General features: G+C 61.8%; 1 protein-coding gene across 1 annotated transcript in view; it reads left to right on the top strand.

Annotated features, from left to right (window-relative positions):
- QSOX1 (quiescin sulfhydryl oxidase 1) overlaps positions 1–27046 on the top strand; it is a 37876-nt gene that overhangs the window by 5747 nt on the left and 5083 nt on the right. Inside the window, exons 2-10 of the mRNA XM_075936819.1 lie at positions 4759–4859; positions 11863–11911; positions 12329–12431; positions 13732–13822; positions 15717–15862; positions 17738–17872; positions 19213–19342; positions 25903–26025; positions 26199–26346. Coding sequence (XP_075792934.1) covers positions 4759–4859; positions 11863–11911; positions 12329–12431; positions 13732–13822; positions 15717–15862; positions 17738–17872; positions 19213–19342; positions 25903–26025; positions 26199–26346 — 1026 coding nt within the window. The remainder of the gene's footprint in view (positions 1–4758; positions 4860–11862; positions 11912–12328; positions 12432–13731; positions 13823–15716; positions 15863–17737; positions 17873–19212; positions 19343–25902; positions 26026–26198; positions 26347–27046) is intronic.

Below are 27046 nucleotides of genomic sequence, written 5' to 3'. Positions count from 1 at the left end.
GCGTTCACGCTCTCGCACGTACGCTGGGCAGATGGTGAGTAGGTGCAGGGTTCTCCTGCTGACACGTGGTCACGGGAGAATCTTCACTACAGACGCTCGTGCGGCAGGCGGAGCGATGGACAACGTGCCTGTCGTGCAGCCGTCAATGCTGATGCGCGCTGTTATGGTCTAAGCCGGGCGCTCCTGACCCCTGGCAGCCCCTCACGTACAACAGCCCCGGGCTGGATTTGCTTGTCATTGCAATTTTTCCTCCCGCTTTTCAGTTCTGGCAGAAGAGGCTGTGTTTAAACTCAGGACACCGGAGAATTTTGTCTCTGCTCGCTGATAATGCGGAAGCCCATAAATCAGACTTGGAAAAGCTCCATGAATCTAATTGGGTAAATGCTGATCTTTAAAGTGAAACCTCCTGGAGCGGGGAAGAGGCCAGCCTGCCAAATCCATCTTGGGTTGTATGAAGACGTGATGAAGCGGTTGTACCGAGAGACCTTGCCTGGCTAGGCAGGAGGGTTGGTTCTCCTTTGCGCTGTCCCACCCAAATCCCTTTCTCAGCCGCTCAGTGCAATTCCCACCCTCCCCTTTCCCTGCATGCAGGACGCCCTGAGCTCAAATCCAGCATGGGCGGGGGGGGGATTTTCAAAAGGCAGAAAGGGCTGTTGCATGCTGGTGTCCCGTTTGCACCTTGGAAAATGTTCCCTTTAGGTCACATGAGGGGAAGAGTTTTGCTTCCTTTTAATGTCCACATCACAAACCTCTACACAGCAGATTGGGGTTGGCAGCCTTTCCCTAGGAGAATTGGGGCAGTAGGAGCTGCAAGGCCTGGTACCCTGTCCATGACAGTGGCCTTCAGGGGTCCCTTAATGGACACTACGGAATAGTCTGCCTGTATGGGAACTTGATTTCTAGCTTCCACCAGGCCAATCTGACTTGTGCCTTGAGGCCTGAGATGTCAGAACAGTAGTGGGTAACCTGTGGCCCAGCGGGGTTCTATGTGCACCCCCCGTCCCTGCCCTGCCCCCGCATGTCTCATGCGTGCTGGGGGCCCCACGCTTACCTACTCCACCCTCTTCCCCCCAGCACTTCCGAAGCACCATGAATCAGCTGATTTGCAGCGTTCTAGTTCTGAGTGGGGACGGGTGCGAATCAGCCAATTCGTGGTGCTCCGGAAGCGCTGGGAGGAAGGGGGAGGAGGGAGGGAAGAGGTTGGGTGGAGATTTGATATGGTGAAGTTAAGCGTCAGTGTTTCTTTTTGTTGTTGTTTGAAGTCGATGCCCGTTCGATTAACGTAGGAGCGGTGACAGCGTTTCTGCTTGTGTTGAAATATTCAGCGCGCCGCGTATGAATGTATCGAACCTGATTCTTAGGGTCTTGGTTCATGCGCATGACTGATTTCAATCTGGCGGCCCACTGAGGCAAAGGAGGAACCACTAGTGCAGCTCACTCACTGGCCTTGGTTGCCCATCGCTGGTTTATAGCCCTTCTAATTTTTCCTGTCTAATGTAACTGAATGGTCACTGCCATATTGTCCAGGCTGTTTCTAAATCCTGCGAAACACTTGGCCTCAGTGAGGTGACGGCTAATTGTGCTTTTCACGTCATTTCCTCTGATGGGTGTTAATTTTGCTGCCTTTCAATTTCACTGATTGTCCCCTTGTTCTTGGGTTCTGGCCCCCCCCTGCTCACCTCCTGTGTGTCTGTCACATCCCCCTGCATGGCCCTTCCCCCCCGCCCCGCGGATCCCTGCTCACGTGGAAGTGGTTCCAGGCCTCTTGCTTTGTGCCCTGGCCAGCAGGTGTGAGCCCTGCCGGATCTGCATCCCAGCAGGGAAGGAGGCGAACGTGCGGCAAGTCTTGGTCGAGACAAAGTTGGGCTGAGAGCCCAGCACTGGAAGAACCGGACTAGCAGGGGCGGTGCAGGTCAGAGTCGGGGAGCTCACAGGTGCTGCAAGGTGAAGGCAGCTTGCACAGCTCCAGCCTGCGAGAGCCTGGCTCTCGCTCGTGCAGCTTTTCCCTCATTTTCTCCACTCAAAAGCTGTGTTAAAGCGCCCGCTGCCACAATGCTATGCATGCTGGTGGGCGTGACGCCAGCCTGTGCTTTTGAATGGATCCTCCCAGTAAGAGCGAGGCAAACACCCCTCCATCCGAGTGTGAGACCAGCTTCCACGGCCACAAATGTGCCCCCGGGTGGCTTCTCGGGAGCCCACCACAGTCCTGGCCTAGCAGCTGTCACACGGCTGCAGAGGAACTGAGCAGGGGACAGATTGTGCTGGGGAAGGGATGTTTCAGCTTGGATCTTGGGGGTTCTGCAGAGAGAGGCTAGCGTAAAGGGCGGGAACGTTCCCAGCCCCCTGGAGTGCAGGCAAGGGGCACCCGGCCCCCAACGCCAGCCCTGGCTCCCTCTGCCCTGAGGAACTGTCCGCATGAGCCTCGGCAGCTGCCCTGCCAAGCCCAGGGCGCAGCGTCTTGACGTTCTGGTCGTTGATTTTTATGCCTCGTTTATTACTGGCTGGCTCCGGCTTCTCCGGTTGGGCTCATGGCTCGGGGGTGACTTTGTAACGTGTCGTCGCACCTTTTATCTGAGCGCTTCCCGGCAGCGGGCGCTTCCCCACTTTGCAAACGGGGCCAGGAGCGGCTCGCCCCAGGGGTCGCTGAGTCAGCGGCGCAGGCTGAGGCAGGTGTGAGACGAGGGCGAGATCGGGGCCTCCCGAGTCTGTTTGCTGCTGGCCCCGTGGGAACCAATTCCCACGAGGCAGTTGGCTCTGAGCGCGTGGGGGGCCCCAGCGGCACCCGACTTCCCAGCCCGCTGCTGCCCAGGCTGGAATGGAGCGTGGATCTTCCCAGCCGTGAAATCCAGGATCGCGGTATGGTGATTTGAGGGCTGGACTGCCAGGGTCCCTGCGTGTTCTCAGCCACGCTAGGCTAGGTGGCCGTGGCCCGAAGATGGCTAATCCGTGCCTCTGTAGCCTGTCCCTGCCGTGTCCACCCGCTCCTGGTCCCGTCCTTGGGGCCGCACTGCGGAGCGCGCCGCACAAGCGGCTGCATCAGTCGGGAGCGGACGCGCTGCCCTCTGTGGTGGGCTGAGCCGTTCCAAAACGCTTGGAAGGCGCCTGCTGGGGTCTGGCTGCAGAAGGGCTGAGTCATGCGTTTTCAGGGGGCGGGTTTTTCTAGCCCAGAGGCGGGTTATAATGAGTCTCCAGGCATCTCCGGGGGCCAACGCAGGGTCTGGTTTCCCCGGCAAGCTGATCTGTTCAAACAAACCTGCAGGGGCCGTTGGCCGAGATGCCGGAGGCGCGGACGGAGCAGCTGGGCACTCCCTGAGTCGGGGGGGACCCTGCCTGAGCGAGGGCCGAAATGCTGGGAGCTGAGACCTGGCTGTGCCCACGTGGGATGGGGAGAGAGAGCTGTGGGCTCCCAGCTGCTGCCAGAGAGGCCTCTGAGCCACAGTGTTTATGGAAGAGGGATTAACAGCTCTGCATTGGATCCCTGCCCGACTCGGCCCCTGGCACCAGGCCGGAGCTGCTGTCCCCCAGGAGAGCCAGCTCAGCCTGCTACTGCAAGGAGCCGGGAGGTCGTCCTCCTTGCTATGCCTGGCCTGCGGGAAGCAGGGGACCCGGTTCTCCCTCCCTGGTGCCTTGCCCACGGGAGGGACTTGGGAGTTTACCGCAGCGACCCCCGACGATGGTGGGAGTCCAGTCTCTGCAGAGTCGGTCGGGTGGGCTTTCCTTGCAGAAGGGGGGAGCTGTGAGCCCTGCTAAGCTGGGTCTTGGGGTCTCTCCCCTCCCCCAGTGGCTGCAGCACAGAGTGACGGTGCCAGCTGGGGTGGGTGTGTGTGATGCAGCGCACGACACAAATTGCTCAGCCCCCAAATGCATGGGCGTGCAACCCGGAAACCCGCCACCGCCGGGGCCTGGCCTGGCCTTGGAGATCACCCCCATCCCCCTTTCCAGGAAAAGGCCAGGTGTGGCAGGAAGTGCTGTTGACCCTGTCGGTCGAGTGCTTCCCAGGTGAGCGCCCGGCCCCGCCTCCGCGTGATGCCCGGGTCACCCGACTGCTGGAGATGGAAAGCCGAGTTCCTGGCCTGCAGCCCTCCCCCCACTTTGTCTCCCGCCCAGACTCCAGCTCTGAGCAGCCTGCTCCGTCCCTCCAAGCGACCCCGGTGGCATTTGCGTGGGAAGTGGCGCGTGCGTTCCCAGCGGCGTGACGCGGGCGAACATGCTGCTTCCTGACCTCCGCCGTGGCGGTGCTGGGGACGGGCTGCCGTGCCTGAGCCCAGAGCTGGCTGCATTTCCCTGGTGGCTTCCAGGGCTGAACGTGTCCCGCCTGAGCGGGGCTGCGCAGATGGAGGAGGCTGGAACTCAACTTCCCGCATGAAACTGGGGGAACATTTTGTTTGCAGAAAGCAAAGATGCGGGGAGGGGGGCAGATGCACCCCGGATGCATTTCTTCCCATTGGAAGGAGCAAGGAGAGGGCAGGCAAGGCTGGAAGTCGGGGCAGCGCTTGGGAGCGAGATGGGAGGAGAAACCGCCCCGGTGCACTGACGGGCAGCTGTCTGCGATGTGACCGCGTTAGGGAGGGTGTAACAGAGGCTCAGCCCTCGCCCAGCATGTCCTAGCGGCTCCCGCCTCATTTCCCGGGGCTGGCACGGCTGAGGTGAAGCTGGGACTGGCTCTCGGGGAGAGGCTGCTGCTGGGATTCCGTGTGCGGAGTGGCGTAGTCGGGGGTCAGGCCCGCTGACGTCCCGTCTGTCTGTCTGTCCTTCCAGACTGGAGCCCCGCGGTGAATCTCGGCGTCTTCGACTGTGCCGAGGTGGCCAATCAGAAATCCTGCGGGACGTTTGGCATAACCGGCTTCCCGACGTTGAAGGTAAACGTGCGCCCGGGGCGGGCGGCAGGAAAGCGGAGCTGGGGCAGTCGGTCTGGAGGCAGGGCGTGTACCCAGCGTTCTACGGGCTCTGAAATAGCTGCATCAGCAGTTCCTTGCATGGCGGCTCAGGCTGTGAAGCCTAGTGGGTGGGGACCAGCCTGGGAGGCTCACTCCGACAGTGTGGAGGCTCCCTGAGGCGTTCCACGGGGCTGGTCCCCCCCCCCGGAGGCTCCGGATCTGTTCTGTGGGCTCCAGCCCGTGTTTTGGTTTGGGTCTGAGCCGCAGCATTGGCCAGGATCCCTCTGGAAGGGTTTATCTCAGCGCTGCACCAGCAGGCTGCGTGTGTTTGCGATCCCGTGCGTGTGAAATCTCTCTGGGCCCGTAAGAGGGTGGCCGCGGCTTGGCCAGGGATCCTGGCTGGGGAGTTTGGAGGAGCCGGCGACCTTTGGAACTTGCCGGCCAGCTGGCTTTTGTCCCAGCTGTGTGGTTCGCTGCCCCCTGAGCATTGATTGAATCCAGATACCCAGGACCTCTGAGGGGCCTGTGCCTCGTAGGGCGCTGGGGGTGTAAGAGAGCTGCTGTTGTCACTTCTGGCCTCTTCCTGCCAGGTCAGATGAATGATAATCTTGCATCTACCTATCTAGCAGCCCGTATACACTCTCGGGCATTGGGTAGGAATCGCTTCCCCTAGCACTGAAATGCAGCCACCTCTGCAGTAAGATACAGCAGCTGTTCAACTCTGCACAGCAGCCCTTGCCGGACGGACTGTGAAGAACATGGGAGATTGCCCGAGCCACCGGGGCAGGCAGAATGCAGTGAGGCCCAGAGGAATTTGGCCAGGAGGCTGGAGCGAATCCAACAATTCTGGTTAAAAAATACCAGGGGAGCGGCTACCAGTGATGGGCCCGTCACTTGGGGGTCTGTTCCCCAGGGCGCGGCAAGAATTCATCCCATCTGCTCGGCGCTCTGAGAGCGTCCCACGTCGGCGGCTCTGTAGCTGTTGGCAGTCAAATTGCCCTTCCGGTCCTGCGCCCAGCAGAAGTTGTGTAAATATCTATCGTTTAACTATTTCCTTAGGCAAACACAGACCCGTCCAACGTAAGCAAGAATGCGAAAGCGTCGGCGATGCCTGGCTAACGGGCAGTGAATTCTCAGACCTTGGAAATGCCTCGGAGTTCAGCTGCAGGGCTAAATTATTACCTAGCGTTTACCCAATGGCCTGGCTATGCTCTGAGTTCGCAGTAAGGGAGAGCAAAGCTGGGGACGGGTAGTCCTTACCTGTCATCCCTCCTGCTTCCCAGCATGCCTCTTGGCTGGGCTCCTTTCCCAAGGAGCAGGGACTCCGAGTGCCTGAATCCGCTCCAGTTTGGAAGGCAGCGTGCTGCCTTGGATCTGGTGCAAAGGGGAGGACGGCGTGTGGCCTTTTCAAACACCTCTGCCACCGACGTTTCCCGCGGCGACCCACTGCCTCTCCCAGGGAGGCTGGCGGGGAGTCCTGCGTGGCGAATCTCGCTCTGTGTCTAGAGCCTCTTCGGCATATTTGAAGCCAGAAGACTCCTGGGAGCGTGTTTTGCTTTTTGCTTTCTGCACACGCGGGTGAACCGGCTTTGGCTGACCTGGAATTCGAGCTTAGCGATCGCCCGGGAGCAAAGAGGATGCCGGTCCCTCGTGTTGGCTCCTGGGCGTGTCCAAACCGCGCACGTTATGAATGGCTGCCCTAGAATTTACCCTCGGGGCTGTGAATTGAGTGGAGGGGCAATGGGCTAGCAGGAGCGAAGAGCCGTGCTTCCTGGCTATAAACTTCCTGGCTATAAACCCCCCCCCCCCCCCGCCATCTGCTCATTTCCTGCCCTGCATTTAATCCCGGCGCCCCCAGACCTCCCTCATTTCAGCAGCAGATGATTAGAAAAATCCTGACATTGGAGCGTTCTAGCACAAGACCCCAAGTTAGGCTCAATTGTATTTAGAAATCAAATCTCAGGCAGGTTGGTATAATCACAGAATTAGTCCCAAAGGAGCTGTGGGTTTTTTTAATGCCTTGGCCCGTAGCTTCAGAGACCTGCCAGCAGATCTTCCCCCGGGGCACTCCAGCTTACCCTCGAAATGTAACAGAGACGCTGATTTCTGCTTCCCTTTATTTATTCATTTTTAATTCGTTCCCAGCCCTTTCCCTTCGACAAAGATGACCGAGTTAGGGGCTGTTCCTGGTTGTCCAGGCCAATGGATGGAAGCAATAAATAGCGCCCGCAAGGGATCGGCCACTTGAGAGCTGGCGCTTCACCTACTTCAGCTCCAGAAACGTGGGCTGTGTTTTCCTGCCAATCTCTTGCTGACACAGCTGCACCTGTGGCAGCGCTAACGCGCCAGCTGCTGTCGAGGCGTTCGAGAAAAATGCCCGTGTAGACAAATCCACCAGGAAGGATCCTTTAACCCCCAGGAAGTCTGGCACAAATAACATGATTTTAAGAATAGTGATAGAAATGTAGCCGTGTTAGTCTGGTGTAGCTGAAACAAAATACAGGACTATGTAGCACTTTAAAGACTAACAAGATGGTTTATTAGATGATGAGCTTTCGTGGGCCAGACCCACTTCCTCAGATCAAACAGTGGAAGAAAATAGTCACAAAATAGTTGTATCCTTTGGTATATATGGTTGTGACTATTTTCTTCCACTATTTGTTCTGAGGAAGTGGGTCTGGCCCACGAAAGCTCATCACCTAATAAACCATCTTGTTAGTCTTTAAAGTGCTACATAGTCCTGTATTTTGTTTCATGATTTTAAGAAGTGATTCAGTCCCATTGTAAGTGTTAAGGGATTGGAGGGGACCGGCTGTCCAACTTGGCACCGGCTAACGAATTCTGAGGGGCTAAGTGACCATTAGAAGAGGGCCTTTTACAGAAACGCCTCTCAAAAGAGAGAAAGTTGAACACGATAGCGAGTCTGTTTGCAGGGCTTGTTGTTCGCTTTAACCCAGGAATAGGGAACCTCTTTTGGGTTGGGGGCCACTGACCCACAGAAAACTCAGTCGGGAGCATGCAAAGGTGAGAAACAAACAAAACGCACATTCCCCTCACAGACCAGCGCCGGGGGCAGGGGAGGGGGCAGGCTTGTAGGTTTTGTGGGCCCCCTACACTCTGGGGTGGAGCCAAAAATGGGGAGTTGAGTGTATGGGAGGGGGGCTGCCGGGAAGCAGGCTTGGGGTGAGGGGTGTGGGCGGGAGGGAGGGTGCAGGAGTGGGGAGGGGGTTGGAGGGTCTGGGGAGGATATAGGGTGCAGGAGTGGAGTGGGGATGCAGAATCTGGGTGGGAGGGGGGGACACAGGGCTGGAGTGCCAGCTCCCCAGGTTTGGGGGGGGTGCTGAGCCTCAGGGGGTGGACCCAGGGAAGCCAAGGGCCAAATCCGGCCCCCGGGGCACAAGATTTGCCATCCCTGCTTTAACCCTCACAGAGTTCCTTTCCGTGAACTTCCCGGATGTGTGTGTGGGGGGGTTCCAGTCCGGGGCTCCGCCTGAGAAGAGCTCCCCACCCCACGGGAAAGGCGGGGGGGTGTATTGGGAAGCTCCCCGCCCTTGGAGACCCCCTGACACTCCCTCGTCCACTGGGTGCTGAAGGGGGAGAACCGAGAGCTGGCGCGGTGACCTCAGACGCCGGAGGAACGGAGCCGACGGGCAAAGCGCCTGCCCTGGCCCGAAGCACAGTGCCTGAGCCTGTCTGTCATGAGGCACCGAGCCCTGCTGATGTGGCAGTGCCCTAAGACACGGGGCTGGTGGCACCCACCTTCTGCAAACAGCTCGTGCTCCTGGCCCAGCCTGGTTGTCAAACATTTGCCTGTGGCAGGTGCGTGGAGGAGGAGGGGGGGGGCGCCCCACAGGCGGGTTTCTGTCAGGGCTGAGTCCTTCGTAGCGTTCCGGGGGCGGGGGCGGGGGGACGGGGCCATAAACCGCAGGTGCCGATCTCCGCGCCGGTGGGCAGAGCAGCGCAGGGAGCGGCTGTTCTTTGCAGCCGGCCCTGCGGGGCGGGCTGTGTCCTGGGCCCTGGGGCGCTGCGGCTGAACGAGGTGGGCTGCGTCCCCGGGCCTCAGCCAAAGGGGAGCGGGAGCGTTCGTCTCCCCCGCGGCCCAGGCGTGCTCGCCCCTCGGCCTGTCCTGCGGGCCCTTTGCTGGAACCGCTCGCCTGCCGCTGTGCGCAGGCCGGAGCGGGCCTGGGGTCCTGCTGCCGAGTGACTCCCCTCCCTGCACCGCTGTAAGCGCAAGACACAGCCCTCTGGCTGGCAGCATCGCCCTGTGCTTGTCCCGGACGGGGCCGCCAGGCAGCTGGCATCTCCCACAGCAGGACGCTCCCACCCCGGGCCCTCACGCTCCTGTGAGCAGCAGCCCTGGCACCGTGGAGCCTGGCGAATCTCCCGGCTGTACGCGCCGGGGGGGGGGGATCTGCAGTGCCTTGCCATGGGCACACGGCAGCGTCTCCTCCCCCCCACCTTGCCGCAGGGCTGCACAGGGCCCCCGTCACCGAAACGGGAGCAGGGGCAGCCCCCCTGGCCTGTCGCAGTCGACTGCCCAATGCCCGGCGCTGGCGAGTGTTAAACGGCCCTAGGCAGTGAAGGGACGTCTCCCCCGGAAGGATTTCCCTTCGGCCACCCGTATAGTACATGCCGACTCCCCCCCGCCCCTCCGGGTGATTCTGTTCCGTCCCCTCCACCCAGGCTGACGCCGGGCCCCGGGGCGACATGCAGCCGCTGCCCTTCGCTCATCGCACCCAGGCAGGCCGTGAGTTCTGCTTCCCCACTCTCGGGCTGGGGCTCTGACAAGGGCCCGCTGGCGCAGGGGCAGCCCGGAGACGCCGGGAAAACGTCCCTCGACGGGGGTGGGCTGCCTGCCGGCCTTCCCGAGGAGCAGGCAAAGGCTCCCATTGTTCCTGCTGTCCAAGCAGCGGAGAGCTCTCCCCCCGGCCCTCGGCAGGCGCTGGCAGTGACCGCCGCGAGCCGGGCTCTTGTGCTCTCCGGACGGCCGCACACAGCACGGACATCCGAGCCGTCCCCTTGCAGCTGCCCCTCCTGGGCTGGGCTTGAGCTACAAGCAGGATCCAGAGCCAGGTCGGCACAAATCCTGCCGCACACGCTCTTCGTTTCGCCGCGCCCCCAGCCTGCCCCCGATGGCCTGGTGCGCTTTGGCACAGGGCCCTGCCTCCGTCGACCTTGGTCGCACGTGTCCTCCTCCGCTGTGCTTTTAACTTGCATGGTGCTGCAGGGCAGCTGGAGGGGGGAGCTCGAGAACCGTTTCCCCTGGGCTCTGTCCCTGTACTGACTTGTGACGTAGTGGGGAGCTGTCTGCTCTGTCACCCAGGGTTCCCCTGCTCTGTGATGTGAGATTCCTACTGACTCAGCCACGTGTGGATTGGCCCAGACACCTAGTCCCAGCTCGAGGGGTTAACAAGCCTCTTCCCAGAGGGACAGACAAGGGAGGGAGGCAGAGGCGAACACCTGGCTGAGGGCAGTGAGGGAACTAAGGAAGTGAGTGTTGCGGGAAGGGTCAGTCTTGGGCTGGGATCGTGAAGGAACCAGTCTAAGGCGGGGGCTGGAATCTAGGGGCCCAGGGACCCATCTCAAGGGGTCTGAGGCATCCTGGCCCAGACTCCTGTAGCCACATCAGGTCTGTGTTGTGCTGTACCCTGGAGAAGCAATAAACCCTGCTATTCTACTGGCTGGAGGAGTCTGTTCTTGCTGCTACGGGGGTGCAGCGTCGGGGGACCCCGACACGTCATCACACATGTTGACCGTCCCCCGATAGGATCTCTGATGGTGGGCAGGTTGCAAGGTGTGTGGCTGCAGAAGAGACCCTAACTCTAGAATGCCCTCCCCTCCATCGCACCCCCTTGCGACGTCTGCCCGTGCCGGCCCGCGGGTCTGCCCTGCGCGGTGCGATGCCAGATCGGTTTGTTCCGGGAGGCTTTTGCCAGGCGGCCAGGGAGACGGCGGAGTAGATCTGTGTCCGGGGTGCTTCACTGAGTTTGCATTGGGTTGATTTATATCTTGTACTTTGAGCCTGTTCCACTGATTGCTCTGCAGGTGCCCGGAGACCATTTATAAATCAGCAAGACCTAGTAGATTGGTGTGACGTAGTGGGGGGGGAGCTGTCTGCTCTGTAATCCGGTGTCCCCCTACGCTGTGATATGTGATTTCCACTGACTCACCCACATGTGTATTAGCCCAGACACCTGGGAACAAGGCTCCTTCCCCAGGGGAGAGACAAAGGAAGGGAGGGAGGCGGAGACGAACACCTGGTTTGGGGGCAGGTAGGTCTTGGGCTGGAACCATGAAGGAAACAGACTAAGGAGGGGGCTGGAATCTAGGGGTCCCTAGGGACCCATCTCAAGGGGGCTGAGGCATCCTGGCCCAGGCTCCTGTAGACGCATCAGGTCTATGCTGTGCTGTATCCTGGAGAAGCAATAAACCCCCTGCTAGTCTACTGGCTGGAGGAGTCTGTTCTTGCTGCTATGGAGCTGCAGGATCGGAGGAACCCCAACCCTCCACCACAATTGGACATTGGACTGAGAGCCCAGGAGATGTGGGTTCTATTCCTGGTTCTGCCACTGGCCTACTGGGTCACGTGATGGCGCTGCTCTGTGCCTCAGTTTCCCCATCTTTTAGTCGGGGATAACGGTCTTGCTCTCCTTTGTCGAATGATTTGAGGGCTGCAGATGAAAGAGCGAGGTAAGTAGCGCTGGGAACAACTGAACCACATAGCGTTTTTCAGCCTGCTTCTCGCAGTGCTTTACTAAGCAGGCAAATATCCTTTTACAGAGGGGAAACTGAGGCAGAGAAAGGCAGCGGTTGGCCCCAACTTACCCAGCAAGTTGCGCTGGCGCCTGGGAATAGAACCCAGATCTCCGGAGATCTAGTCTAGTGCCATACCCGCTGGTACATGCTGCCCCTCGGTGTATGCTGGGGGGGCAATGAATGTTCCCCTGATATTTCTGCAAACACTCTCTCTCTTGTTCCTTTTCAGTTTTTCAAGGCCTTCTCCAAGAGCCCGGATGATGGGATAAGGCTAACCAGTGAGTATCCTTCTTGAACCCTTGTGGGTCCCCCGTGTGGGAATTTGCCCTGCTCTGGTGGTTTCCTTCCTTGGGGCAATCCAGACGCCTGCTGCCTTCTAGAGCTGGGGGGCAGCCAGCGAGGGGTTCCCCAGGAGAAGGTGGCGGGGCTGGGATGAGGTGGGGGATGGCTCAGGGCCGTGGGTAAATGAATAGGGCATTTCAGAGACGTTCCTGCCATGTGCCGCTAACCAGCCCCTGGAGCGGTACCGGGGGGGTGGGGACATATTGTCCATCTCAGCCCAGGGGCTCTCGGGCCCCGTGTGACGCTGCTGCAGGATTAGGGGCTGGGGCGGATCCTCGTTACTCGGGTCCGGCCCGTGGCTTTCAGGGCCCGTGGCTATGGCGGTGAGCTCTGCGTCTCTCTTCCCTCGCCAGGCTCCACGAACACCGTTCAGGCCCTGAGGCAGGGCGTAATCGCCAGTCTGGAGACGCACAAGGAGACGTGGCCGCCAGCCTGTCCTCCGCTGGAACCTGCCAGGTTACTGGAAGGGGGCGCAGGAGCCGGCTGCGATGCTGTCTGCCCGTCCGAGGACGGGGTGGGGGGAGAGAAACGACAAGGAATCCGTACCCAGGCCTCCAGCAGCCGCTCTGCCTTGAGACCTCGGCCACGTGGCTGCTGCCTGCGACCAGGGCTGGGCCCTGCGGCACTGAATTCCTGCAGGCTGGGCTGGGGGCCTTGCCAGGCGGTCCCAGGGAGGGGCCCTGGCCAGTGGCATTCCTGGGGGGACTGTGATGACAGCACATGGGCCGAGCGTGGCTGGCAGCTCCCTGGCCAGGGATTAACAGGCCCTGAGTCGCTTCCTTGGTCACGTGCCAGACCCGCTGGCTGGGCCGGTTCCATTGCCCGCCAGGCTTTGCCCCTGGTGTGTGTCTAGCAAACCGGCCTCGAACGCCGACCGGGGCTGGAGAAGGGCCTTGTGGGGGTGTCCCGGGGGAGGGGCACGTCCCGGGTTGCTTGTGCGGGAGAAACGGGCCCTGGGCTGTATGGAGCGAGAAGGGCAGAGTCCTAGCACTGCTCGTAGCAAGCCGGCGGCCCGGGAGCAGCAGTGGCTTGAGTCTTTGGAGCAGGAGGCTCGGGCTGCACACCTGCAGGGTAGCTGCTGATCCAACTCATGCCCGCAGCGGGGGGGTGTCCTGCCCGCTGCTGCCCCTGATCCGCCTCCATGGCCTGGATCCTAAAGCGGCCCCGCAAGCTGGAGTCACTGTGTCCACAGGCACATAAGGCCCAGGGTCATCTAAGCTGACCTGCCAGACCTAGACACCCCCCAGCTATAAGCTAGGTTTTTAAGCCAGGAGGCAGAAATGAAGCTGGCCCGGCAGCCGGCAGAGCAGCGATGGAAAGGGAACTGCGCCGGTCGGTGTCTGAGGTCATCTCGCCTGGGTGATGGCCAGGGGCTAGAGTGAGCGCACCCGCCTGCCCGGGCATCTGTATCCTTGTGCTCACCTCTGTGGCCCAGCTGTTCCTCCTGGAGAGTCTCTAGGCTTCTAACCTCCATAAACAGCTTTCTCTCCCTCTCCTGTTCCTTGGCTGACCCTGGCAAGTTCCCTTAGCCAATGAGCTGAAGCAGAAAACGGGCCGGAAAGTCCCCGGCGAATTGAAGGGGAGATAAGCAGAGCTGACCCCAACCACCCGCCTGGGCCGCAAACCCAGCTGGATTAAGGGTTCCGCTCCCTCCAGGCGAGAAGGGCAAACGCCCGGCCCTTTGCAAAGCTGCCGTGTGCCGCGCTCGCCTGCTCGCTCTGTGTCACTGAGAAGGTCTCCTTGTTTTCTCCTGCAGTGCGGAGGAGATCCGCGGGTTCTTTCAAAGGAACAACGTCACGTACCTGGCGCTGATCTTCGAGACGAGCGACTCCTTTGTGGGCAGAGAGGTGGGCGTCAACCTTTGGTGTGGTGATTTGCAGTGCGGTAGCCCCGGGCGGGGTGGGCCTGTCACCAGGCCTCAGTGGGTCACCGCTGAGGATGCCAGAGGCAGGACAAACAGCTGAGTAATGGGGCAGACTCACCCGTAAACTGGTGGCTATTCTCCCATAAGGTCCACGAAATCCGTAACCAAAGTACCCTTCTGTCTCACCACATGGGCTAACGAGACATCAGAAATGCAGTCTGCTTGCGTATCCCAGCCCTTGTATCTCCACCCAGACACCATGCTGAATGATGAGTGGTTGTTTAAAACAAGCTTCATCCACCAATGGGTTCTTCTGATCCCAAAGAACCAGCCTCGTACCCCGGTCAATACATAGCTCAGATCTTACTCAATAACGACGCGGGAGACAGGCCTTTAGTAGCTAATGTTCAACGGTGTGTTTATAGGAGAAAAGATAGAGGTGAGAGTTAAAATGGTCAAAGGAATCAAATACACCGGTTGCAAAGCTCTTGGATCAGGTTAGTAGGAGGGGTGGAATAAACTGTTGGCTTGTGTCTCTGGTGGCATCCAAAAGATTGGAAGACCTCCAGCCTCTTGGTGGGACAGCTCCTGTTCGTATAAGTCCATAGCCCAGGAGGCAGGGCAGGAAAGAGGCTTCCCGGGTTATTTATACTTTCTCTCGTGTGGAGGAAAACTTTTAGTTTATGGGAAAAGTCTGGGCACAAGCTGGAGTCTGGGGTTCCAGGAGCAAGTCACAAGTTCCTCGCAGGCCTCAATGAGTCAGAGCAACTTCAGTTCTGGCTGAGGTGGCTTCAGGAAGGCTGGTGGTGCGAGAATCAGCTTTTGTGTGCGAGTTGTGGCCTCTAACGGGCCATCATCCGTGTCAATGGGCCGTTCGCAATGTGTAGGCCAGACTGGATGTAAACGACCCAGGAGGAAGCACGTTTGAATGACAGGCGCCTAGTCCATACACGTAACTTCGCATCACTTCCTTTGCAAAAATGCTACATGCATACCGGCAGGCTAAGTCGATTCGGCAACCCATAGCGTTTCCATTGACACCTTACAGGGCATGCTTGTAGCACTGTAAAGACTCACAACACATGGAGATGGCATCAGGAGCTTTCGTGGGCAAAACCCACTTCTTCAGATGACCTTGCGCCCACGAAAGCTCATGAGACCATCTCCAGGTTTTGTTAATCTTTAAAGTGCTACCAGCCTCTTTGTTTTTCCTGTTACGGACTAACTCGGCTACTACCCCTCTGAAGCCTTAGGGCATACCTGGTACAAGTTTGTTTGCAGTTATGTAACAATAGCAACAATGATCTGCCTGGTCGTATGTTAAGCATATAATGTCACAGAGCCCCAGGGCGTGCTGTGTGTCCATGCGGTAAAAAGCTGGGCCCTTCCCGAGAGAGCAGGTGGGTAGATGAATAGAGGGGCGAGTTCTGATTCCCACCCTGGGCCCCTTGGGAGTTAACGTACAAAGATGTTAACTGCTCCTGGTCTTTTTTAAATATCCCTTCCAGTTCCCAAAGCCAGCGCGTGCCAGGCACTGCCGGGAGGAAAGGCTGAGGCTCCAGTAGCGGCGAGCTTTCCTGCAGCCCGTGTAACATGGTCTGGCAGGAGGAGCACGGGGCCGGGAGCCAGGAATTTCCCGGCATTGCTCGTGGTGGAAAAGCCCACCTTCCCCCACTTAGCGCCGGCTCTGTCCCTGCGGTGGGGCTGTTCCGAGGGCAGGCCCTGTGCATACATTGCTTTGCGGGGGTAAAGTGTTAGCTGGGTCCCGACTCCTGGGAGAGGCCGGGCCTGGAGCCGCCCCGAGAGGAGGGAGCGGGCCAGCCCCGGGGCGGTGGGGGCCGCAGCTCGCCTGACCCCTGGCGTACGCTGCCTTGCAGGTGACCATGGACATGCTGCAGTACGAGAACGTCGCCGTGCGGAGGGCGCTGAGCAGCGAGGAGGCGCTGGTGAAGCAGTACGGCCCCACCACCTTCCCTGCCGGCTTCCTGCTCGTCCGCAACGGGACCTACAGCCCCATGCCTGTGTGAGTCCTGGCGGGCGGGGCGCCGGTGGGCGGGCGGGGCGCCGGTGGGCGGGCCCCACTGCGCCCGAGGGCTGGGGGAGGAACCCTGGCCCAGCAGGGTGGGAACTCGCAGCTGGGCGTGGGAACCGCAGTGCGTGTGGGCTGGTCTCCCCCGTCCGCGGCCCTTGGATCTATGACGTGATGGGGTTTTGTGGCAGCTCTCATCCCGGCCAGAGAGCTCTGGGTCTATTCTAGGTCCACACCCCTTCCCCAAGGGGTGGGCGGTGAATCCTGGGGCTGCCAAGCTGGTCCCCTGGAGACCAGCCTCCCCTGCCTGTCCTGCCCTGCGGAGAGGCGCCGGGTGTGGCTGGTGCTGTCAGCTCAGGTTTCCCTCCCACCAGCTCCAGCTGCAAACCGCTGCCGGCCCGCCGGAGCTCTGCCCAGCCGGCGGGTGTGGCGCTGGCTGGGGCATGCGCCGGCGGACTTGGCCAAGCTGGCAGGGAGGCAGGTCGTCGCTGCCCTTCTCCCCGCCTGAGCCAGCCGCTCCGCTCCTCCCCCCCGGGTGTGCTAATTGCAGAAAAGTTCATTAGGAGCCAGACAATGGCTGGTGCTGAAAGGCTGGCAGAGAACAATGGCGCTGGGACCCGGCCCCTCTCGTGGGGTCCGGCTCCTGAAAGGCACGTGAAATAGCAGCCAGATGGCGCCTTCGCCGCCTCGGCGGATGATGGATGTGGGGCTGGCGGCGGGGACCAGCGTGGTGGGGCAAGGGGGCAGGCGGACGCTGGTGGCTTCCCGAGGAAGGAGGGTGGGGACGGGCCCGGGTCAGCGCCGAGCAGGGGCGGGAAGTGCCGCGTTTGCAGGTCTCGGCTGCGCTGCTTGGCTCGCAGGGAGGCTGTGCCAGGCTGGGGGAGGGGGCGCGGATGATGCCAGCTTCCCCCCGAGCCGAGCCATTGTTTCCTTGCCGCGGAGCTGGTGGAGGGGAAAATTGCTTGTGACGATGCCGTCCCTCCGCCATCTGCTTGCGGGCAAACAGCGGGGCGGGGAGCAGAGCGGGACGGGACGGCTTCTCGCCGCTGGCTCTCCTGGGCTTTCCTGCCGCTGCCTTGCATGGCCCTGTCAGCTGCGCTCATTCGGGGGGGGGCGGGGAGAGTCGAGAGGCCTGAATTCCACCCCCTGTCGCCAAGCTGTCCTGAGACCCCCCACCGCGCCCGGCGCCAGGCTGGGCCTCTCCGGCACCGGTCCCAGGGCAGCCGGAGCCCCGAGCCAAGAGGGGGGAGCCCACACAGGCAGAGCTGGGTGCAGGCGACTCACAGAAGGGGGGGGAGATGGCACATCATAGAGGCCGCGAGGGTGGCTGGGTCCAGGGGTGTCACCTTGTGCTTCTTCACTCTCGGCGCGTCCGCCTCGGCCGTCCTGCCGGCAGCACCAATGGCCCAGAGTGACCCCACCTGTTCTCCCTCGAAATGCTTCCTGCCCCGCTCCGAGCTCTGCCTGGGAGCCCCCCATTGGCTGCCAGAGGAGGCAAATCCCAGCCCCAAACCTACAGGGATAGCAGGAAGCTGGGAGAATGGCCGAGCGACCGGGGGCTGCCCACGCCCAGCAGAGCGGGGCCCTTCCTCCTGCCAGCCGCTCTGGAGAGATGGTTCGGTGCCCGTGCCCAGCCGGAGCCTCGCTGGGCGCCCCGCGTGTGTCTGCGGAGGGTTGGGAGGAGTGGGGGTGGGGCTGTGCGGAGCAGTCTCGGGCTGGGCCCGCTGTAGGCTCGGAGGGAGGCCGGGCCGTGTGCTGCGGAGCTGGCAGGGGCACAGGGAGCTGCCTGGTGGGGCTGGACGGGCGGAGAGGAGAAGCCCCCGGCAAGCGGAAGAGGCTCCTCACGTCTTCCTGTTTGCTTCCTCACAGGGAAATGGAGGCGCGAGCCTTCTACACCCACTTCCTGCGGCAGCTGCCCGGGGTGACGCGAGGCCCCTCCGTGCCGACCAGGGCTCCGGACACGTCGCCCACCACGGCCCCTGCCCCAGTGAGGCGCGCAGACCGGTGAGCAGGCCCCGCGCCCGCCCCGCCCGTGTCCGCCACAGAGCCCTCCGTGTCTCGCCACGTGCGCCTGGGGAGAGGGGCGGGGCCTTGGGCCGTGGTCCCCGGGGGGCGAGAGCCGCGCTGCACTCGGGGTGGGGAGGCACCAGTGACCCTTCGGACCCCCCGGTTAGCCTGGGCTGGGCCCTGAGGGCGAGCGACGCTCCCGCCGTTGGCGCCGGCTGCCTGCTCTGCGGGGGCCTTTCTTCCTGCTCTGGCCTGGGACACCCTGGAGGGCCCCCTCGCCCTCCCGCTCGCGCTGCTGTGCAGGGGCGGGGCAGGGCGGCGCTCGAGCGGGGAGGTTCTGTGCTTCCAAAGGGCAGGAGCTGGGGGCCGGGGCTGGCACAGGCTCCAGGGCGCCCCCTCCCCAGGCCAGTTGATGTCCAGGCTACCCCCACTCTTGGACCCTGCTGGGTGGGAACCGCGGGCATCCTAGGCAGGGGAACCTCTGCCATCCCGACTCGCCTCGCCTGCCCCCACCCATGCTCCAGCCAAGTCCCCCAGGGCCTGCTGTTACGGTGCCAGAGGCTGGGGCAGGCTGTGGGCCGAGCTGCCTGTCGTCCGGGTGCTGGGGCCTGCCCCATGCCTCCTGGCTCTCCTCTCCAGTGCTCAGCGCCGGGGCAGGCTGGAGCCGGCTGCCTGCTGGCTCCCTGGAGCTCCGGGGCAGGCTTTGGGGAGCTGGGCTTGGGACAGAAGAGGGCTCCTCGGGGGGATGGTCACCACGCCATGTGGGGGCTGCTGAGCCGCAGGATCCCCCAGTAGGGGGTAGTCGGGCAGGGCTGGGCTGCTTGCACCCCAGGGACCGCAGGGGGCTGTGCTGGGAGGGTGCGGTTCAGAGCCGGGGCGGCGGCAGGAAGAGATGTCGTGGTGCTCGCTTCTCGTCCTGGCCCGCCAGGGAGGCTGCAGCTCTTCCCCCGCCCTGCTGTGGGGAGGGAGAGCTCGTGGTCCCAGAGGAGGCCTGCGGGGGGGGGGGGGGTGTATTCTGCAGGGGTCCGAGCCGTGGGGCCCTCCTGGGGGTGCATTCCCTCTCCCACCCCGGTTTCTGTCCACCCACCATCCCCCCTTTGCTGTGACGGAGGGGGAGGAACAGCCCTTGTCATCTTCCTGCTGCACAAAGATGAGAGCAGGCCCCTTCAGCCGCAGCCTCGGGGGGAGCCGCGCTGCTGGGGCCGGGCGAACCCTGGGTCTCTGGGACCGAGCTGTGCCGGAGAGGGGGGCAGGTCTCGCCGCTGGATCCCCAGGGAGCCGGTGGAGGGCCCTTGCTGTCAGTTGTTACCGGCCTGGTTTTCTCCCCTGCTCTGCAGCTCCAAGGTGTACATGGCCGACCTGGAGTCCGCGCTGCACTACGCCCTGCGGGTGGAGGTGGCTCGGCACTCGGTCCTGTCGGGAGAGCGGCTGGTGACCCTGAAGAACTTCGTGAGGGTGCTGGCCAAGGTGAGCGCCACGGAGCCGGCAGCCCCCTCGTGCGAAGAGCCGACGCGGGGCCTTCGCGGGGCCTGGGTCCCCTCACGTGCTCGGCTTGGGCAGGGCCCCCGCCTGTCCCTGCGCCGTTTGCGGACCTCGCGTTCCCGGCCCTTGCGACGCCGCCCCGGCCGGCTCGAGTAAGACTGTGCCCCCCCCCGGCTGGTAACAGCCCCCGGGGCTTGGGCCCCAGCCCCTAACGTCCTCCCAGGGCGGACATGAAAATCGTGGGTCCCCCTCTCAGAGCATCCCTGGTGATGCAACCAATCACGGTGAACCACGCTTTTTGAAACCCCGCCCACCTGTGCTCAGCTATTCACCACGGTCACTTCCCCCGAACAGGGACGGGCAGTGACCCAGCCGCCTGTCAGGCCCCTCCCCTTGTGCCCGTAGCCCCTCCCCTTGTGCCCGAAGCTCCGCCCCTCCCCTTCTGCCCACCCAGGAGCCCAATGCACCCCCACCGGGGCCCCCAGCCCCAGTGTGCTTCAGCCACAATGCCCCCCAGCTCCTCCCTGCACCCCGGCCCCGGTGCTGCGGGCAACCACGTGGTGCAGTCACCGAGCCCGAGGCTCCAGCTGGCAAGGTGGCATGGCTGCAGCACCCCCAGCCCCAGAGCTCCAGGCAGCCAGGTGGGCAGTGCAGCTCCAGGACCTGCGCTCTGAGTCCTCCTGGGCTGCACACTGGCCAGCCCCCTGGGGACAGCAGGAGAGAGCCAGCCTGGCCGGGGGGCAGAGCCATGGTACCCGCCGCCCGTGCCCTCGAGCCTCTGGTGAGCTGGCACCGAGCTGTTTCATGCCACTTGGATGCAACTTCTTTCCTCCTCCTCGCACCCCTACCCTAGGCATCTGCTTTGTCTGCCCCGTTGGGTATTCACACAGCAGTAGGGATGTGAAAACAGCCCAAACTGGCTGACTGATTCAATGAACTGCTAACCACCGGCTGCGGCCACATGCCGGCCAGGCTAATGCCACTAGGTAGCCATTTAACCTTTTCCAGCCCTGCTCGCCGTGTCATGCCCACCTGTTTTGCTAGGGCGGATACAGGGCCTGGTGCCTCTTTGTTCTCTTCTGTACGATCCTCCAGAACACGCTCTGGGTTTCCCTTTCACAGGACGAAAGCCTTCCCGTCCGGCAGCCCTGCTCCCGGGGTGCCACACCATTGCGACAGCAAGGGGCCACTTAGAAGCTCTTCCACGCACTCCCCGTGGGCTCCTTGGGGGTGCCCGCTAGCCCGTTTCCTTTGGAAACCTGGCTTTGAATGGGAACATTGGAAAGGGGTCAGAGAATCGATGCTGGAATGTTTCAGGGCCTTCGAGGGAGCGTTTTAAGAAGCTCCGTCTAGTTTATCCAAGGGAGGGCTGAGAGGTGATTGGATCCCAGTCTGAAGATGAGGAAGAGATTTCCGGTGACTGAGGGTTCTTTAACGGAGCAGGAAAGGGCCTGACGAGATCCAATGGTCGGAAACTAGAAATGAAATGCGATGTGGTAGCCGTGAAGGTGTTCCCCGTGAGCAGGGCCGGACGGAGGCATGGGCAAGCCGGGCAGCTGCCCAGGATGCCGCTGGGCCCTGCACGGCCCAGCATGTGCGCCAGCAGCGGTGGCCAGGCCAGGCTGGGCGGCGCATGCGCTGTGCACCTCTGGGACGGGCCCCGGGCTGTGCGCCAGTGGCTGTGGCTGGCCCGCGCATGCGCCATGCGCCCGGGGCACCAAAAGGGCTCGGGCCGGCCCTGCCCGTGAGGCAGCTAATCTAAGACTAGGGCAGATTCTCCGTCACTCTGAAATACCAGCGGGCGGCTCTGGCTGCGAGGGACCCAGGCCTTGGACTAGCAGGGGATGCTGCGGGGCAGGCCGGGGGTTGCTGGCAGTCGCGTGTGAAGAGGGCAGGACTGGAATAGCAAGTGGCAGTAGGGTCGGGCCAGAGGTGCTGTGACCGGGCTGGGTTGAAGCCTGCTTAACGCCTGCCCTGCTTTAGCTAACGCTCTCAGTCTCTCTCACTTTCTTGAGCACCCAAGATTTCATTAAATGAATATCCTGCCCCCCCCCCCCCGTCAGCGTGCAGCCGGGGCTTGACCCGCAGACCGCTGAAGGGGGGCTGCCCCATTTCCCCGGGTGCTGGAGAGGACCAGTCCGTACTGCGCAACGGGTTGGTGTCGGGAGCTGTAGTGATGTCCGCTCCGGATTAGGAGGCCAAGCTGTTCAGAGAGACTGAAATAGCACAAGGAGCACAGTTGAGCTTCCTCCTTCCCTGCACAGCTCAGAGGGGGAGTGCGAGTGCACAGCTCAGAGGGGGAGGGGAATAAGGTGAGGGAGAGGGGGAAACAGGTTGGCTGGGAAGGGGAGTGGGATAGGGGTGTGGATGGGGAGGGAAAGGAGTGGGAAGGATGTAAACGGGGAGAAGGAATGTGGGATGGGGAGGGGGAGGGGAATGAGCGGGAAGGATGTAAACGGGGAGGAGAAGGAATGTGGGATGTGGACGGGGAGGGGAATGAGCGGGAAGGATGTAAACGGGGAGGAGAAGGAATGTGGGATTGTGGACGGGGAGGGGGAGGGGAATGAGCGGGAAGGATGTAAACGGGGAGGAGAAGGAATGTGGGATGTGGACGGGGAGGAGGAGGGGAATGAGCGGGAAGGATGTAAACGGGGAGGAGAAGGGATGTGGGATGTGGACGGGGAGGAGGAGGGGAATGAGCGGGAAGGATGTAAACGGGGAGGAGAAGGAATGTGGGATGTGGACGGGGAGGAGGAGGGGAATGAGCGGGAAGGATGTAAACGGGGAGGAGAAGGAATGTGGGATTGTGGACGGGGAGGGGGAGGGGAATGAGCGGGAAGGATGTAAACGGGGAGGAGAAGGGATGTGGGATGTGGACGGGGAGGGGAATGAGCGGGAAGGATGTAAACGGGGAGGAGAAGGGATGTGGGATGTGGACGGGGAGGAGGAGGGGAATGAGCGGGAAGGATGTAAACGGGGAGGAGAAGGGATGTGGGATGTGGACGGGGAGGGGAATGAGAGGGAAGGATGTAAACGGGGAGGAGAAGGGATGTGGGATGTGGACGGGGAGGGGAATGAGCGGGAAGGATGTAAACGGGGAGGAGAAGGAATGTGGGATGTGGACGGGGAGGGGAATGAGAGGGAAGGATGTAAACGGGGAGGAGAAGGGATGTGGGATGTGGACGGGGAGGGGAATGAGCGGGAAGGATGTAAACGGGGAGGAGAAGGGATGTGGGATGTGGACGGGGAGGAGGAGGGGAATGAGCGGGAAGGATGTAAACGGGGAGAAGGAATGTGGGATGTGGATGGGGAGGGGAATGAGCGGGAAGGATGTAAACGGGGAGGAGAAGGGATGTGGGATGTGGACGGGGAGGAGGAGGGGAATGAGCGGGAAGGATGTAAACGGGGAGAAGGAATGTGGGATGTGGATGGGGAGGGGAATGAGCGGGAAGGATGTAAACGGGGAGGAGAAGGGATGTGGGATGTGGACGGGGAGGAGGAGGGGAATGAGCGGGAAGGATGTAAACGGGGAGAAGGAATGTGGGATGTGGATGGGGAGGGGAATGAGCGGGAAGGATGTAAACGGGGAGGAGAAGGGATGTGGGATGTGGACGGGGAGGAGGAGGGGAATGAGCGGGAAGGATGTAAACGGGGAGGAGAAGGGATGTGGGATGTGGACGGGGAGGAGGAGGGGAATGAGCGGGAAGGATGTAAACGGGGAGGAGAAGGGATGTGGGATGTGGACGGGGAGGAGGAGGGGAATGAGCGGGAAGGATGTAAACGGGGAGGGGAAGGGATGTGGGATGTGGACGGGGAGGGGAATGAGAGGGAAGGATGTAAACGGGGAGGAGAAGGGATGTGGGATGTGGACGGGGAGGAGGAGGGGAATGAGCGGGAAGGATGTAAACGGGGAGGAGAAGGGATGTGGGATGTGGACGGGGAGGAGGAGGGGAATGAGCGGGAAGGATGTAAACGGGGAGGAGAAGGGATGTGGGATGTGGACGGGGAGGAGGAGGGGAATGAGCGGGAAGGATGTAAACGGGGAGGAGAAGGGATGTGGGATGTGGACGGGGAGGGGAATGAGAGGGAAGGATGTAAACGGGGAGGGGAAGGGATGTGGGGTGTGGACGGGGAGGGGAATGAGAGGGAAGGATGTAAACGGGGAGGAGAAGGGATGTGGGATGTGGACGGGGAGGGGAATGAGCGGGAAGGATGTAAACGGGGAGGAGAAGGGATGTGGGATGTGGACGGGGAGGGGAATGAGCGGGAAGGATGTAAACGGGGAGGAGAAGGGATGTGGGATGTGGACGGGGAGGGGAATGAGAGGGAAGGATGTAAACGGGGAGGAGAAGGGATGTGGGATGTGGACGGGGAGGGGAATGAGAGGGAAGGATGTAAACGGGGAGGAGAAGGGATGTGGGATGTGGACGGGGAGGGGAATGAGAGGGAAGGATGTAAACGGGGAGGGGAAGGGATGTGGGGTGTGGATGGGGAGGGGAATGAGTCTCTGGCAGCCCCTTCCCCTCTCTGCCTCCTCAGTGAGGTGACCTGGTACTGCGGAAATACGGCTTTGTGCCCAGCGCGAGGCGCTGTTTCAGACTTAGGCCACTAGACGGAGCAGTGTCACCAGGGTTCCCGCCTTCCTGCTGGTTGCGACAGTTTAATCTGCTCTGATCCAGGGAATTCGCCCTCTCTCCGCCACCGGCCCCTGACCCTTCACTGTCGCATTTCCCAGAGCCATGTGGGCCTGAGGGGAGGGACGCAGTGCTTTTAAAACGGGCCAAGTCTCCAGCGCCCCACGGGGCTGTGGAAGCACAACGGTGGGGGGGGGGGGGCGGGGTACGCTCTCTATCACCCTTTGGGGGGCTTTAAGTCTGTGTGTGTATTAATTGTCTAGATAACAGGGTGTCCATGGAGACTAGACTAGTAACAGCCAAATGCTCTTTTGCTTTCATTCCCTGCTCACTTTTCCCGGTTCCTCACCTGGTTTTACCCACCACCATCCTCTGAGTGTGTCCCTGAGGTGGGGCTCTCCCTCACTCCGGTCCTGGGTATGTCCCTCCCTCCTTCCCCTCCCTGGAGCACTTGCGGTTTTAAAGTGCTGATACTAATCGGATTTGAGTTGACTTATTGTCAAAGTAGCTTTTCGTGTTCCTCAGAGACTATTTGGAGTTACGATCGAGATTTGGATCTTGGCGCTTGGCCCGCGAGGCTGACTTATTTGCAATGGCAGCAGCTTGAATACAAATGAAAGGGCTTCCCGGTGCCGGCTGCTTGGATCACAGTGTGCAGGGGTGTTCGTACGGAGCTGGACCGCCTGAGACTCGCACCCCAGAGTCAGTGCAACTGCACCAGGCCCCACAGTGACCCCTGCTGGGAGAGGCTGGGACTGCAGGCGTTCCTCCAGAGTCAGTGCACCTGCACCAGACCCTACAGTGACCCCTGCTGGGAGAGGCTGGGACTGCAGGCGTTCCTCCTGTCAGTGCACCTGCTCCAGGCCCTACAGTGACCCCTGCTGGGGGGGGTCTGGGACTGCAGGCGTTCCTCCAGAGTCAGTGCACCTGCACCAGACCCGACAGTGACCCCTGCTGGGGGGGGTCTGGGACTGCAGGCGTTCCTCCAGAGTCAGTGCACCTGCACCAGACCCGACAGTGACCCCTGCTGGGGGGGGTCTGGGACTGCAGGCGTTCCTCCAGAGTCAGTGCACCTGCACCAGACCCGACAGTGACCCCTGCTGGGGGGGGTCTGGGACTGCAGGCGTTCCTCCAGAGTCAGTGCACCTGCACCAGACCCGACAGTGACACCTGCTGGGGGGGGTCTGGGACTGCAGGCGTTCCTCCAGAGTCAGTGCACCTGCACCAGACCCGACAGTGACCCCTGCTGGGGGGGGTCTGGGACTGCAGGCGTTCCTCCAGAGTCAGTGCACCTGCACCAGACCCTACAGTGACCCCTGCTGGGGGGGTCTGGGACTGCAGGCGTTCCTCCAGAGTCAGTGCACCTGCACCAGACCCTACAGTGACCCCTGCTGGGAGAGGCTGGGACTGCAGGCGTTCCTCCAGAGTCAGTGCACCTGCACCAGACCCTACAGTGACCCCTGCTGGGAGAGGCTGGGACTGCAGGCGTTCCTCCAGAGTCAGTGCACCTGCACCAGACCCTACAGTGACCCCTGCTGGGAGAGGTTGGGACTGCAGGCGTTCCTCCAGAGTCAGTGCAACTGCTCCAGGCCCTACAGTGACTCCTACTTGGGGGAGGGGAGCGGGTCTGGGACTGCAGTAGCAGAGAGTTTCTCACAATCAAGGTCTCGCCCTGTTTCCACCTCACTCAGGGAGAGGCTAGCAAAGGGCGCGCAGGGCTGTGGTAGTGTTGCTAAGAAACCGACTTGCTCGGGTTGATTTTTTGCCACTGGCCATGGGGCTCCGCCAAGTTCTCAGAACGTCCCCAGCCCCTGGAGTCAAAGCAGGTGTCTGCCCCGCACCGGGGCTCGTGTCGGTTCGCGAGGCCTTTGTCGTTAAACGCGTTTTCTCCTCTCTCTGTCCTCACCACAGTATTTTCCTGGCCGCCCCTTTGTCCGGAGCTTCCTGCGCTCGGTGGACAGCTGGCTGAGGAGCATGAGAGGGTCGGGGATCACCTACCAAGCCTTGGAGCGGGTCTTGACCAACAGACGACAGGTGGGTCACGCTGAGGTGATTCCCTTGAGCCCTGCAGTGTGTGCGCCCACCTGCCTCCACCCGGCCTCCGCCGTGCCCGTCCTTTGCCCTCCGTCGCCGTCTGCTCCCCCCCCCCCCCCCCCCCGGGTTGTTACCAGCAAAGTCGCCTTCATCTCTCTGTCTCTCCCCCTCAGGGGCAAGCCCCTGCCGTGCTGACGAACAACCTGACGTGGGTGGGTTGCCAGGGCAGCGAACCTCATTTCCGAGGCTACCCGTGCTCCCTCTGGATCCTCTTCCACGTCCTGACCGTGCAGGCGGCCCAACGCCAGAGGCTCAGCACAGGTGAGGAGGCGACCCCGGGCGTGTGCCGCTCGGAGCGTGCCGGAGGCTCTTGGCTACGCAGAAAGGAGGGCGGGAAATGGGGTAGGGTCCAGCCCAGGCCTGGGGTTTTAGAAGGGTTGCATCCCCCATAGCCAAGGGAGTCTCTATGTCCCAGACTAGGTGGTCTATAGTAATGCCCCAGGGCATCTCTCACCACCCCTCGTCAGCTGCAGGCCACGAAGGGTTGGGCTCCCTTGTGGACCCCTCTCCTTTGTCATGGAGGAGCCCTGCACGGCGCTCTCTCCCGCCCCAGAGCCGAAGGCGCTTGGTCTCCGTCCTGCCAGCCCCTCTGGCTCAGGGAGAGGCCGGCTCTGGCTAGCAAGATGCGCATCTAGCTCTTCTGTGGCGCGGCGCTCCCGTGCCGGAGCCGAACGCTGGCCCCGAGACCCCAGAGACACTGGGACGTGTCTGAAACATGGAGCCAAGTCTGGCTGCCCCGACTGTCCCCGGGTGACAGAGCGGGGAGGTGCTGGCCTAGGTGTCTCTCGCCCACCCACGCTGGGCCCCACGCAGCCGTCTGTGGCTGAGGGAGGCTGGGGCCCCGTGGCCCAGTGATTCTGAGCCAGCTGGTCCTAGGGACCCTCACGGCCTTGGGGGGCTAGCGCTCTGCCACGAACCTGGGCGCTGCAGGGCAGCGGGGTGGGGGCTGTTGGGGTGGCAG

Source organism: Pelodiscus sinensis, chromosome 9 (genome assembly GCF_049634645.1).
Source record: "Pelodiscus sinensis isolate JC-2024 chromosome 9, ASM4963464v1, whole genome shotgun sequence".
Lineage (NCBI taxonomy): Eukaryota > Metazoa > Chordata > Testudines > Trionychidae > Pelodiscus > Pelodiscus sinensis.
The sequence above is the reverse complement of the archived record's forward strand: the minus strand, read 5'-3'. Positions and strand labels throughout refer to the sequence as shown.